At 32.1% G+C, this 15,923-nt stretch overlaps 1 protein-coding gene across 1 annotated transcript; it reads right to left on the bottom strand.

Moving 5' to 3' along the window:
- Positions 1-3: 3 nt before the first annotated feature.
- On the bottom strand, positions 4-10,205 carry LOC133177399 (NACHT domain- and WD repeat-containing protein 1-like; the record flags this gene model as incomplete). Its single annotated transcript, XM_061312449.1, has 9 exons — positions 10,167-10,205; positions 9,698-9,759; positions 9,279-9,322; positions 7,424-7,558; positions 7,048-7,250; positions 4,675-4,851; positions 4,274-4,460; positions 3,336-3,484; positions 4-2,979 (listed from the first exon to the last, which is right to left on the bottom strand). Coding segments are annotated over exons 1-9 (3,972 nt in total), but the record flags the coding sequence as incomplete, so codon positions are not given.
- Between the last annotated feature and the right edge of the window lie 5,718 nt (positions 10,206-15,923).

The raw sequence follows: 15,923 nt of genomic DNA, 5'->3' as shown, positions 1-15,923 counted from the left end.
CTTCATCTCATTTTGACCTTGAGTAACTAAGTAATCATCCAAAACATACATTTTCTCCACAGCCCCTCCATATGCTTGAAAACTACCATAGCTGATTCCTGTTTTGGAACTGTATAGTGTAACATGTCCTTCATTATCACCAAGAAGCACAATGGAGTATGTGCCTCTAATTCCGAAGTATGTGACTGGTTTGTCAGTCACCATGTGGAATAAGACCTCACTCTTCTGTAAATCCAGGGCAGTCACTTTACCTGTGCTGTTCAAGACACAGGCAAATGCTTTAGATTTTGAAAATGCTATCTTTTCTATGCAATCTTCAATAGCAATTGGAGCCATTTCTTCTGCCTGGTTTATGTCAACAGTCAAAATTTTTGATGAGATTCCATCTTTTGCAACAGCAGTAAAGTAAGACTCCTTGTATGACAACCCTAGAAGACCATTACACAATGGATAATTAAAAAGATAATGTTTTGGTTCATTTTCTCCAGGTTTGTACAGCTGGAGCTCACTTTTTTTGGAACCAGCAGACTCTGAATTAACAGCCACTAGCAGCTGTAGATTGTCACTTTTTGTACACAGAATTCCCATAACATCCTCCACTTCATCTTTTAGAGTCCACCTATCAACCTGCATCAGACTGTCACTGTCCAGTAATAAAACGTCTCCGTCATCTAACAAAATAGCTACATGACGAGTGTCTGTGCTCATCACCTTGGAAACCATTTGGTTTTTAGATGGATCATCAGTAATATCTCTGAAGAGTTTGGTGACACGGTTCCCACTAACAAGGTGAAACAGAGTGATGGAATCATCTGAGGTATAGATGACATTTTCCCCTGCTTTGTCTAGGATTGGATAATGCTTTGTCTGTTTGATGTCTGGAATATTTACTTGCTGGAGGTCTTGGGTGCCAATGTGGAACATTTCATGTGGAAAATCTTGTTCCTCTTCATTTCCTTTCCTGTAAGTCTTGACTAAAACGGAATCTCCACTGTGGCTTATTATTTCAGCTATTCCATTGTAAGAATGAATAAGAGATGAAGAGAGATCTTTCCTAGGTGCCAGTCCAGGATAAACTGGTATCAGTCCAGGGCTGTCAAGATTTTCTAAGTAACTGGTTGCTTGTTCTTTTAACTTCTTAAGATAGGGCTCATCTACATCAGCATTAATGTAGGACAGCAAATTGGCTGCAAGTCTGCTGGGCTTTGATAAGTCAGCCTTGGTCAAGGACAAAAAATTTCTGAGTTTCTTGATTTCTTCATCTTCTTGGTTTTCCAGGTATTCATACAACTCATCCACGATTGTTTCCACACTGCCAGCAGATAATTTACTACCAAGGAATTTGAAATTACAAAAACAATTTTCTTTTGCTAATTGTTCAGGCAGAGCCTTTCCAGCATGGATAATGTGGTAAGGAAGGCATCGCAACATTCGTTTGTTTTTACAGGTAACTGGTTGTGGGGTAATCTGTCTGTCTGCATTTGTGACTGTCAGTTTTCTTCTTGAAAGAGTTATGTCCCTTTTTACTCCATCTTCATACATAAAAATCTCTACCAAATTCCGATGCAGCTTTTCCCCAAGTGATCCTGTAGCATACCTGCTTTTAGCTGTTTCAATAAATTGCCTGTGGTACCAGTTCATGGTATACTTGTCAGAAGACATTCTCTCCACAATGTAGTCCTTTATGTCATATCTTATCCTAGCAGCCAGAACAGGCGGTATTCTAACAATGCCCTCTACTGGTGGGTTGTGGTAACGATAAACATCATCTAAAGCTTCATCATCACATGACAAAACATCCTCCAGCTCATTTTCAGAGATACCGTCTCTTGCTATGGTGATGTAACCTAGCGCATGACTGGTAATGATCTTGCCAAATTTAATCTCAAGATTGTCAAAGAGTTTATTAATGGCTCCTTGAACTGTCTGCTCTAGTTCTACCAAATGAGGCAGAGTATAAGATCTCCATTTCAGTGCCTCATCTAGAATGAGTTTAAGGAACAAAGGTCCAGGACATTTTGAAAAGCTGTTTATCAAAACCTTTTCTTGTCTCTCTGTTATTTTTTTCTTGTGCTTTGACAGAAATTTGTTTATAATTGCAACACCAGTTTCTCGGGGAAGCTTGGGAATTTCCACATAACATTTCTCATCTGGTAGCAAAGCTCTCAAGTTATCAAGTATCCCATGTTCCTTGGGAAGGGTGGACACCACAAGTTTGATATTCTGTGGCAGTGTAGTTGGCAACCATTGTAGTTCATAAGCATGGTGTGTAGGCGAAAGCTGATCAAGAGAATCCAAAAGAATAACAATTGGCTTCTTTACAGAATTTCCTATCCTTCGCCAAAACCTGGGCATGTATTCTTGGATATTCTTCATACTTTTGTATCCTACAGGTTCCATGATCTGCTGTGCAACATCAGCAAGTTGTCCACACACACTAAACAGCACATCATAAATATTCAGAGTCAGAGCAGAAGTGCCCAAGAAGCGGATAATTCTAATGTGTGGTTTATTCTTGAACCACTCAGGCAGGCTCTGCATGATCATAGCCATTACAGATGTCTTTCCATTTCCAGAGGGAGCATAGATGACAAAAGGCTTTCTCACTGTACCATCCAAAATGTACTTTTTAACCCTGTCCATAATGTTCTCCTGTCCACAGAATGTCTGGCATTTCATGTCACAGAAATGCAAGTGATGGAGTACCTCGTTGTAATCACTGTAATAGCCAATTTTATGAAAAACTTTTGCCCGAGAATCTCGCTCATCATCAGCAGCTTCTATCTGGCTTTTTAAATCATTGTAGAAGTCCTCACAGAAATTGTCAAGGTATTTTTTGTGGTCTTCCGATGCTTTGGGGTCAATGCCATTTGGCAACCACTTTACAGTGTATTCATGGAAATAATTTGGCTCAATTTTTTGCCTCACTTTTTCCTCCAATTTTCCTTGAAGATACTTGACTTCTTTATCAGGAACAGCCTAAAACATATACATTTTCAAAAGATACATTTATTTTTCATCCTACCCAACTTTAATTCATTGGGTGCAAATATTTCTTGATCATTTATCACTTAATTTTTTTTCTACAAATTCTTCAAGGTCCAATGCTTGTGGATTTCTTGCATATGTTTTGCCCATAAAATTAATACAGAATAGTAATGCGTTTCATAACTTCGTTCTCATCCCAAAAATGTAAACACCTAGCTTCAACCTTTTTAAAGTGTAATAATGTTTTTTTTAATCAACGAAATTCAATTTACTCCCCCAACTTTCATATTGTTCACACTCCTTTTCTTTAAAAAAAAAAATCCCATGTGGATCCCTGATTTAGCTACCTTTTCATTCTCAACAGTGGTGTCAATGTGTCGTTTTGTCATTCTGTCTTCATAGTTTGTAAAACCTTGGATTTCTCGATGGAATACAACAGCACTCTGGCCTGGAGATTTTGCCTCTAAAATTCCCTTTTCAATCTCTATCTCTGTCACTTTAAATGAAAGATTTGAGAATAATTTACTTCATATAAAAGGCTTTCTTATTCAGACTTTTTAAATCTTAATTCTAATCTAATATTTATTTAAACATAGATTGATATTTCTTATGCCTTGCACATAGCTAAAGATTTTATGTTCATGTATATTGTCATCAAAAGCATATTTATTGACATTCTCATGTTCTTGCGTATTACGGTCGTTTTGGCCACTGATTAGTTTATAGCAATTTTTTCACCATGTCTTGGAGAAATTTAAAGTGACGCCTCTACATTTTCTATCGAATAAAATCTTAATTACAAATAATAAAAATATGATAATGATGGTTTTATTGAGTGTCAGCACTTTCAGTTTGGCTTAAAATCGATGTGTACGTGTGGTTAAGACAACCATAAGGATCAATTATAATTTGAATCGAAATTTGCTTTAAAAAATTATAAGCATGATTTATTATCATTAATTGTATTATTATACAAAATGATTTTACATACTACAGTGACCGTTTATGCCAAGCCGTTAATTTTCATATCAATAGTGTCTTTGTCACACTGGTATATGTGGTAATCAGCAAAAGACCGAAAATTAATTTGACGATGGAAACAAGCCCCAGACAAGGTACCCAGGGGTATACAAGATATACACGGAGATTAGGAACTAAACGTCACTTGATTTCTGGTGATCAATCCTGGACCTTAATTTGCTTGATTGACTGGGGTCCATAGACCAGGCAAATTTGAAGCAGGTGCTTATTTTCTCTGCCTTTAAAATCTAATCATGATATATACCTGACATGTAGAATTCATGCAGTTGATTATCTGTTAGTTTTTTTGCTTGATGTGAAAACAAAGCAGCAACTTTCAGAATGTCCCTCAAATCTGCAAATGTTTTCTCCCACTCCTGAGTATGTTTAGCTCGAGGTTCATCACATCCTGGTGAGTAGTCCCCAAAGAATGAAAACTGAGATCTGATTGGCTGAAAACAATTTTAAAATTCAAAATATATTTAAAGATCTATAGAGAAAACATCAAATTACTTTTAAAAGTATATATAATTGTTATGAATCTAGAGGGTAAGCACAGATAATATAAATAGATACATAAACTACATGGAAATGGAATTTTTATGAAAGTGAACAATATTGCATATCAGTACATTACTTGCAACATTTTCACAAAGTAGGAAGTACCTGAAGTATATACATTGGAGGCAAGCAATTCTCATCTAGTTTGTACCATGTCTCAAGAAGTTTGACAGCATGGGGTTTTTTAGCAATCCTCTCAGCCGATTCTCTCAGAGTCTGAAAAATCTCCTCACTGATTTCCGTGGGAATTGGGCGGAAGCCATATCTGTCACCCATGATGGCCTATGAGATATGAGTAATAGGACAAAGATGAATGAAAATTATCATTTTGCATCAATTTTTCTATGCTTTTTACCTAACCATTAGAGAATCACTTTGTTCAATCAAGTAATTTAGTTCATTTATTGGTAATTTAATACAACTAATGGATGATAAAGGATACTCTTCTTCAAAGAATTATTAAGTTAAATACACTGATCCCAATTTAAACAAACGAATAAAAATACACTGTCACACTAATTTTACATGAACAACTACTCTAATGATTTCATTTGTAGCTTAAACAAGCTAATTCAGAGACTTTGTATTCCTTACATGAGAGAAAAAAAGAGGATGGAAGAAATGAAAAAAAATATGCACACGGAGAAGAAAAAAAGTCAAACTTGACTTTTAAGCTTCTGGCCTTAAAGTCAATAGGTGTCTTTTTTAAGGTTAAACAAATCCATGACCTTAAGTTTCATTGCAAAAGCTTACAGAGAACTAAAGTAATCATCAATTACTGAAATTGGTCTTTGAGCTTTTGACCTCAAAATCAATAGGCGAATTTTTATGTCATATTGACTAAAGGTTTAAATTTCATTGCTAAGCCTCAAAGAGAACTAGAGTTATCACCAAGAAGCCATTTTATGCAAAATATGAATTTTTGACCCAAAATATAAAAAGGGGTCTTTAAGTCATTGGGACCTATTATATAAAATTTCATAGGAAAAGTTCATGGAAAACTTAAGTTATTATCGAAAAAACCTTTTTTTTTTGTATGAATTTTTAACCTTCACCTTTGACCTTTTGTCCTAAAGATAAATTGGATTCTTTGTTAAGTCACTAGGCATTATGATATATAACTTTATTGAGAAAGCTCAAAGAGAACTAAAGTTATCACTATTTTTGGAGTGTATAAGTTTCTCACATTAACCTTTGACCTTTGATCTCAAATATCAATGGGGTCTTTTTAAGGCGTAGGGGGTTGTGAAATTAAATTTCATTGCAAAAACTCAAAGGTTTTTTGAGATACTGTCTGGAAATAAGTGTTACACACAAATGGGCAGACAGACAGATGAACCCATTTAATAATTTAATTAAAAATAATTTTAAAAAATATTGACAAAATGTAACTCAATGATCACCTTTGAAATACTACCTTGAGTCGATATCAATGTACTTTAACTTTGTGAAAAACATTGTGTGAGATATCAAGTCAGTTTTAAACCTAGCTGTCACAATAACCTTGACCTTTATTGGTTTAATTATATGTATCTTTTACTATTGGAGTGAATATGAATTCTGTTTGTTGAAAAATAGAATATTCAAATACGAACAATAAGCATTGATTTTACCATAAGTACAGTTGTACAAAAAATGATTGCAAATGATGCAAAATCAAAATGTGTTAGATTTCCAGTAGGGAAATTAGTTAAGAACAAAGATATTCTTGTTCACATCATGAAATGACATGACAGTGTACAAAAACTTGTTGCAGCTGGAAGCATGTGCACACATATTTCTTATGAAAAAAACGATGTAAATTGGGCCCTTTTCATGTTTTTTCTCTCTAAAAACACAAGGAATATGCTATTTTTTAAACTTCCGGTAATAACAAAAAGGTCCTGTAGCATTTTAGAATATTGATTTGCATTTACTTTTTTATTTGTTCAAAGTTATATATGGCGTATCTGAGCTAAAAAAAAAAATAAAAATACGAGATTGAGTGTAGATGAACATGATATTTGTTATTTACGTTCAAATTAAAATGTTCACCGATTTTGAACTTGAATAATCTCAGTTTCTATAGTTAAATTGACTTTACACTGTGTCTGATATTTAAAAGCTGAGTCGGTAAATAAATTGGTTATTGTTTTCAATTTCTAATATCTATGAAATGTGATTTAAAGTGTGTAATTTACAGGAAAGTCCTATCTTTATATACAGTAATAAAAAAAAAATAGAAAGATCTTTTTAATTTTAGTTACTAGTAGTCTGAACTTAATATCAAAAATATGCCATATATGACTTTCAAGTTATACCATAGAACAATGGCAGGTTTAATGTTATCAAGGTTTGGGGGTCAACAGGGAGTCCTATTGTACCTTCTATTCTCTCTGTGAAATAAAAGCTAGTGTTGATATGTAGAAATCTGATGTTGAGTACTACTGGATGCATGAATTTTAATGCAGAGACTTTAGACTAATATTGTACACATACCACAAAGTTGGGTCCTAGTGACAACTTCTGACAGTTCTCTACTTCTTGAAGACAGATTTTCTCCACACTGTGGTCATTCTGGGAATCTTCTGTAACACCCCACCTCATATCCACCACCTGAAAATCTAGGTCCTTGGACAAACATAGCTGTTTTAGCTTTGGAAAAACCTCATGGGACAAGATGTTCCTCTCTGCCCTCATGTCTAAGAATCACATGATATGAAAGAGATTTAATAATGAAGTGAATTATCTATTTGAAATACAGAAAATAAATTTAAAATTTGATTTCAACTGTTACAATAAATATACACTATTTTACAGAATACAAATCTACACATTTCACATCATTAAAATACAAACAGATTTTTTTTCTTACCTGAAAATGTTGAGCTGATAAATATTCTGACAACTGATCTTGGAAGATGAGGAAGATTATCAATCTTCCCTTGCAGCATCTTGTCAAATATGGCCTCTGTTTCTTTGGCACAATTCTGATCTTGTTTTCCATCATCTATAAAATGTATGGATAATGTAGTCCATAAGACTTCACATATCTGACTTATGGGACATTTATTTGATTCTTCCTGACAATAGAATTGCTTAGGAAGACTTCATTGGAATAGCCAAATTGATGCCTGCAGGCCTAAAAGTGACCTTTATAATTTAGGTGCCAGTTGGCTCCTGGCAAAAACGATTTACACGCTAATGCTAATTATTTGGAGCCAGGCCAGTTCTTTTAGGCACAAGCTCTTTAAACTGTTTTTTGAAACTGAGTTTTATTTTCTAGACTTAAAAAGGGCATATACAGTCAAACCTCTCGAACTCAATGTGACCAAGAAAAAACTTCAAGATATCTGAGGATTCAAGATATCCAGGGTGAAATACTTAAAGAATATGAGGTTGGGACTTCTAAAACACTCCGACATATCCATGGTATTTGAGATATCAGTGTTTGAGATACTTGAGTACAACTGTAGTTAATCCAAGAATCAGAAGGGCAGTTGATTGCAGATAATTAAGTTTTCATGAGGACACTCTTAAAGGTTTCTTTTAAATGAAGCATTTACTAAATGCCAAAAAAAAATAATGATGAAAATCATCATCATAGGTGTAGTATTTTCCCTGTTTTCAAAGGGGGAGGGGGGTCACATTATATACATTCCAGGTAGCGCTGGGATGTTACAACTTTTTCTATATCGATACGTATCATGATATTGATATTGAGCCACGATACGATATGTATGTTGAATTGGATATAAAATGTCTTTTTTTGTATTGAAATGAATTAAACATTTCTTCAAAAACAAGAATAATTTATTCAAAGAAGTTGGATATCTGTTGTAAAACAAAATTATTTTCCACAAGTGGTGTTAATTATTATGTATTTCATATTTAGCATATTTATATTATAAATTAAACCAAAAATGTTAAGTAAACAACAAAAAACATAAGTCGGAATTTTTTTGCGATATTTTGATATGTCTTCATACGTATCGATATGTGTATCGTCCTCACACAGAATCGATATTATCGATATCTTAATATATCGTCCCAACCCTAATTCCAGGTGTTTCTCATTATGGTCTACACCTTAAAATCATAAAAATAGATCTGGGTTTTGCTGCAATATTGCATGGTTCTGACCTAAGACTCAGTATATCAAATCAGATCAAATACAATGGATAAGAATATAAATTCTCTTAAATATGTGTTACAGTATTCTCATTTCACTGTGTTAAAAAAAGAATATACCATTGTGTCTCTTAACAGTTGAATTGCTATGTTTTGTTGAATATCAAGAATTTTATTTTAAGTATCAACAACCAGACTTTTACGTACTAATTAAAAGATCCCAACTATCGGTAACAGTGACAGTTGGTACATAGTATTTAGTATCCTTTTCCTTTTATATACTTTAATGCTAATTACATCACAAACTTATGCTCAGATTTTTAATAGACATAGTTTATCTCAATGAAACCAATAAAAGACAGCAAAATGAGAAGGATTAGGGTCTTGTTTTTGATTATCATTTCAGTAAAAAATGCAGACAGTCTACACAAGAATACCACTGAGGTTTTGTAACACTTTTAAGTTCTATACTCAAAAATTGCTGATGAAAAGAAGGTGATTTTTTCATAATTGTTAATATTGATAGGAATCACTGACTTGGCGGTAGATATAAGAGTATCAACTAGTTGATTCTGTTATCAGAGAAACCTGTGACTCACTTTTGACATTAGCTGTATTTTCTTTTTGCGATTTGATATGGAATCTGTCAAATGAAAATAGAAAATATTACCTGCAATGAAAACTTATAGAGTGTGACAGTAAAAAAGATGAAATAACCTTGAAAATAAAACTACCTGCACATTTTGAAGATATCTTGGATATTTTAAGAAATTCCATCTTGAGTTCATGTATACATACTTTTAAAACTTGATAGTGATAATCTACTAAATCATAATTTCTCCATTATGGAGTCAAGATATTCCCAATAGAAAATTCCATTGGCCTTTGATCTTTTCAAAGGAATGACCTTAGCCTCTGATCTCTTTGCATAAAGTCTTTTTTATATATTGCCAAATCCCCTAAACTTAAAAAAACTTTTTTTTTAAATTGATACAATGTTGATATCAAAGACACATACGGATTGGCTTTTCCTTTCTGCAACACTGCACTTCTAGGTGCAAAGGGTTTATTTCCTGCTTCCTAAAATGATAGAAAAAATATTAATTTTTGCTATAAACCGTCCAAGTGTGGAAATGTTTGCAAGGTTGTCACTAGGTTTCTGGAAAGGGGGTGCTGAGGAAAGTCTTGATTTTTAATAAGGTCTAGGAGTACAATTTTAGTGGTTTTGTCATATATTCTGGAAGTCATTCTTTCAAAAACAAAATCTAGCATTATTACGAGATGAATAATGAATTTATTTTGTTTCAAAATAATATTTTTTTAAATTTGTGTTAATGATGGGGAATGGGAGGGGGGTGTTAGAGCACCCAATGCATCCTTCATTCGAAAAACTTTGTTTTATTTACCAGGTCTAATTTTTGTGATTTGTTAGAATTGCACAATTTTGCAGGCCCGTAGAATGGGGGGATAGCATTTTGCCCCCCAACCTTTTTGTTCCTGTAAGAACAAGCACTATCAAATTCCATGATTTGGACAGATATAAATTAGTATTTTAAATTTTGTTTTTTACAGAAGCCCATTTAGGACCTATCAAAAATATTTTTGAATTTGATATAACGAATTGTCAAATTTGTTAAAATGAATTTTATTGATATTTTGCTATAGTAAATTTTGCTTTAGATGCTGGTCCCCCCCCCCCCCCCCCCAATTTTTATTCCTGTAAGAACGAGCACTGGCAAATTCCATGATTTGGACAGTTAATTAGCTTTTTTATTTTTTATTTTTTTTTACGGAAGCCCATTTAGGACCTATCAAAAATATTTTTGAATTCGATATAACGAATTGTCAAATTTTATTCGTTATAACAAATTTGTTGAATTCGTTATAACGAATTCAAAATTTTATTAAAACAAATTAGATCCGTTATAAGAATTTAAAGAAATTGAACGAATTAAATTTGTTAAATTGAATTCTTTAATTTGTTATAATGAATTAAATTGTTTAAAGGAATTCGACTAATCATTACCTTGAATGCATATTTATTTTTCTACAGGCCCTGATTGGTGAATTTGTTTACGAATTTAATTCTTAATAACAAATTCTAGAATTTGTTTAAATGAATTTAATTTATTAAATCAAATTTTAGAGTTTGTTTCAATGAATTTGATTTGTTATACCAAATTCAAGGAAATTGTTCCAACGAATTATAACAAATTTGACAGTTCGTTATATCAAATTCAAAAAAAATTTATTTTTTTTTAATAGTTTATTGCATTTTCAAAGGTTTCTTTTACAAAAAAGAACAATGAGAGAGAGAGAAAGAGAGGGAGAGAGGGGGGGAGAAAGAGAGAGGGGGGAGAGAGAGGATTATGAAAATAAGTCTTTCAAAAGTCTCCAGCTTTCATCAAAAGATTCTCTTTCATTATTTTTATAAGATATATATTTTTGTAGTTCATACATTGTCTTAATAAAGGATATCAACCGACCTAAGGAAATGTTTCTGTTTGTACATTTGTACAGATAAATGTAATATTTGATTTGTAGAGCAATAATATTTTTAAGCTTGTCAGTTTTCTTCACAGAGGCTAGTAAAAATTCCTTTTTGAGAAAGTTATAGTAGAGTGGATTCTATCAAAACAGTACTTTGCAAAATTCTCTAAAAGAGCCTGAACATGTTCACATTCCCACAACAGGTGTTCAATTGTTTCAGTTTCTATTTTACAAAGAGTACATATATTACTGTCAATTTTATTAATTTTATGCAGGAAGGAATTTGTTGCTAGTATTTTATGATTTATTCTAAATTGGAACCACTGAAGTTTTGTGTTTTTTGTAATTTTGAATGGGAGTAAAAAAAATTTCTCCCATTCACCATTGCTCAAGTCAAAGACTCTATTCCAAGAGGTTTTACCCAAAGGTTCAATTATTTGTCTGATTAATATTTAATAAAAATCATGTGATTTTTTGGCATTCAGCAGAGAATTAACATTCTCTGGAATGTATGGATAAGTTACCTTTAACAAATTATTAGGATCTCTGTTTATCTTTCTCAGCCATTCTAATATTGCTGCTTTAAGGCCATTATATTCAAGAAAATGTGTTTTTATCCCATATTTCGCATTCAGGTCATTCAAACTCATAAATGACCCATCTTCATAAAGTATATCACTAATACATGAAATATTACATGAAAACCATCTCCTATAGAAAAATGGCTTTTTATTAATAATTAAATTTTTGTTTAGAAATAATGGTTCTAAAGAAAAAAGTGTGTCATTTTGTAATGATTTGTCACAAAAGCTTAACCATGCTTGCAACACATCCCTCCAAAATATATTTTTTAAATCATTCTTTTTTTTTGACAACATACTCTTGCCCACAGTATACAAGTTTTTTAATGTCAACATCTAAAAAAGAATCCAACCCATTGTCCTGTAGTAACAATTTTTTCATCCATACTAGTTTTAAGGACATAATGAACTCTCTTACACTGATCATCTTGAAGCCCCCTTCCTTATAATTCATTATACAAATTTTCCTTTTCAGTCTTGAATTATTACTACCCATTACAAATGTATAGAAAATCTTTTCTAATTCTTTTATTTGTATTTCAGAGGGATTTGGGAGAGATGCAAAAATATGATTTAAGGTTGGCAGTAAAAGGGTTTTTAAAACTGTTTTTTGATAATATGAAAATATTTTTTGATAGGTCCTAAATGGGCTTCTGAAATTTTTTTAATTTATTTATTTATTTATTTATTTATTTTTTTTTTTTTTGGTTATCAGATTATTTTGGGAAATAGGTCCCCCTTTTTTGTGGGTTTAGTTTTTTTTATTTTGCTTGTCAATTTCCCCACTTTTGAAACCCTTGCTACAGGTCTGTTTTGTTGGGAGCTGATTTGACTCATTCAAATATGGTACTACAGTTTACATGTATTACAGTTTTTTTTTTTTTTTTTTTTATAAATAGTTGGGCTTTAAACAGGCATTAACTTTGTTAGACTTACAGTTAAATACATGTTAACTGTAGGGAAGGGCTGAAATATTTGAAGTTTGAGAAACAAATATTGGATTGAGGGGATTTAATTTCATGGTTGGAGAAGTATTAAGGTATGTGAGATTTTACATTTCATGGTGGACATGAATTCATGGGCATCTCAATACCTCGAAAACAGTGAAAATTAAACCCCATGAAAATTAGTGATTTCATGGTATAAAATGAAAAGAATCCAGGATTAGTCAAATATTTCTTCAAGTTTACTTTATAAAAAAATTGATTATTATTTTTAAAAAGGGTTTTTTATGTACAGAATATATAAGCAATTTTTAAACATTATAAAATATAACACTCCAAAGATGATTGTAGTTTAACCTTTTTTTAAATCCAAATATGCCTCTATTTAATCAAAAAGAATTTCTTCAAAAGAAATCTAAATTATTAAAACAAAGATACACTTTTAAATACACTTTGAAATGAAATAAAGTAATGATACAAAGATGGTACTCACAAGTGTAAAGGATGACTGTCTTGCAGGTCCTGGTTTGTTTGATTTGGCTTTCAAATAAGAAGCAAGAAAATGAATTTGACAATTTAGAGATCAAAGGGAGGTACATGTAAAACTTTCATACATGCAGTATGTAAAATAAATTTAGCTATAGTATCAAACAAGATGAAATAAAAACAAACAAGAAGCTAATAATATTAATTATATATATACTATATAAAATAATATAAAATAATATGACAAAATGTAAGTGTGAAAGGGCAAAATAACATGGGGCAAAAATAACCCTGTATACAGTAACTCACATTCTAATGAACAAAAACAGAGAAAAATAACTTAAATTATTCAGGAAAAAATTAAAATAATACTAATAATTTGATTATTAGATGATTAAATAATTCCAATTTTTCTGATTGAATGAGATCAAAAAATTGTAGGAAAAATACTATATGTTATATTCACCTTCAAGAGAATTAACAGAAGAATTTACACTAGACTAAAGATTGACTGAGAACATCTTAATTTATATAATTGAATAAGTTATGAAAAAATTCACAACTTCCACTCAAGTGAACATAACATGAGCTCTGTTATTTTTAGTATTTACATTTTAACTGGTGTGTTCAATTATTCAGTATTTAGTCTGCACACATCACTGAGCACGGACTGACAATACTGGTGAGTTGGTTTTGCTTTCTTGCATTTCTGCTCTGAACTTTCTGGATTATAGTTTTCATATTTTTCATTAATACACAACAAAATTTCAACTTTTATAAGTATTATGGATAAAGTTTACTTTGCTGAAGTGCAAGGATATGTGTCAATCAAAAGCAAACTGAAAATTGTAGTTAAATAATTTTCAGATAAAAGAATTTTCTTTACACACTCAATTCAGTATATTTCAGGGTGAAATGCTCTAGCAACATATAAGTCATAATATTATTAATTAGAAAATTTTAGAAAATATGACCTTCAAATATGTGTCTCCCAGCCCCTTTAAGACAACTGGTTATGTTTATTTTGACCAGGTTTTTCTCCTTGTGTTTTGCTAGGACTTCAGCAAAATTTATGTAAACTATCAAGAAAGGTTTCATGGTTTGCTTCACGAGTTTGTTTCATTTAAGCATCAAATCATAAAAAATAATAATCATTGCTGTTTTTTCTGAAGTCAATACAATAATTTGGCCACCAAAGGAGTGCAATATTTACCCAGCCCAAAGGGTAAGGTGAAGATTGTACTTTGAGTGTGGCTAAATTATGTATTGATCTCAAAAACAGCAATACCGTGTAATTGTGCAATATTAACTGTCACTAATAGCACAAACAACCCATCAATTAGATGTGTTTACAGTATGGAGGGATTAAAGTATAATTTTTAACAGTTCATTCCATGGTGATGTGTGTAAAAGATAAATCTTACCTCCCCTTTGCATAATTATGCAGAACTAGTTTCCCAAGCTATACCTACAAAAATACTTTGAGTCACTTATTTATTAATGAAGCATGCATATATTACATATCAATAAAAGCATCAACTTGATACAGTGTATCTTATTGTATTAAAATACTGCAGATAAAGTAATAATGTACTCTAACTATCATTAAAATGATATTGTCTTGCAACCCTGATACTTTTCAATCTCTCACCAGAGGGCGTATTACGCTTCGCTACAACACCTCTGTTAACATCTAAATGCCAAGATTCTTGGCAAAACTTACCCTGACCTATTGCATAACAAATTATAAATTTTAAAGTTATATATTTTAGCTTTAAAATTTAAAGAAAAGTTTATGTATGAAAATTAGAAAGAGATGTATCTGTAACACCGTATCTTACAAGGGATTATTTCTTGGGGGGATATTGCATCACTCATGTAGACAGGTATGAAGAACGCGGAAAATTTAAAATGCATTGCCGACAAATATCAACATGGTTTAGTTTTAAAGACAAACAACTTGCAGCATTGACACATATGCAGAAAAGTGAAGGTTATACGCTTGTTAATCTTCCTGTGATAAATGCCACGCGTCTCCGCCTTCCATACTACTTTTTAGACGTTGACAGAGGTATAAGTGGAACAATAACACTGGATAGAGATTGGATACTTTTATGCACCTATACTAACAAAATCATCCTTAATATTATATCTTTGTTAAAAAATATCTACATATGTATGATATTTCAATACCAAAGAAATGGTTTGGGCTGTGAGTAGTTCAGTAAGTATTGATGCAGGTGTCCTGGGCTCGATTCCCAGTGTAGCCCTACATTTTCTCTTTTCCTTTACATAATTAGTCTTTTTGCTCCTGGCAGGACTTTCACCTGCTAGTCAAGGAGTGGTCAATGGCACTGAATTATGTAACAGGAGAGAAGAAAATGTACAGCTGGACCGGGAATTGAATCCATGACCCCTGCATCACTAGTCAGGTGCTCTACCTACTGATCTATCCGGGCTGCTATTAAACTCGCAGCCCAAACCATTATACCATTATATAGTAATGGTGTTAAATGAATTGTACAACGTGAGTTTTAATGTAATATTATAATAATATAAGATTTTTTATTGAATCCGTATTGAAAATTTCTATTAAATGGCAACTTTGCAATGCATGTGTGTAATATAATATTTCCTAACAGAACACATGATGTGTTAAAGTTAGAGGAAATTCGAAACAATGGTTCAGGATCCGTCTTGTTTACGGGTTATCAATCTATTTGCACTCAATCAATAATGAACT

The sequence above is a fragment of the Saccostrea echinata genome, unplaced genomic scaffold, assembly GCF_033153115.1.
Source record: "Saccostrea echinata isolate AGI-Se365-2 ecotype Australia unplaced genomic scaffold, CSIRO_AGI_Sech_v1 ptg000126l, whole genome shotgun sequence".
Taxonomy (NCBI): Eukaryota; Metazoa; Mollusca; class Bivalvia; order Ostreida; family Ostreidae; genus Saccostrea; species Saccostrea echinata.
The sequence above is the reverse complement of the archived record's forward strand: the minus strand, read 5'-3'. Positions and strand labels throughout refer to the sequence as shown.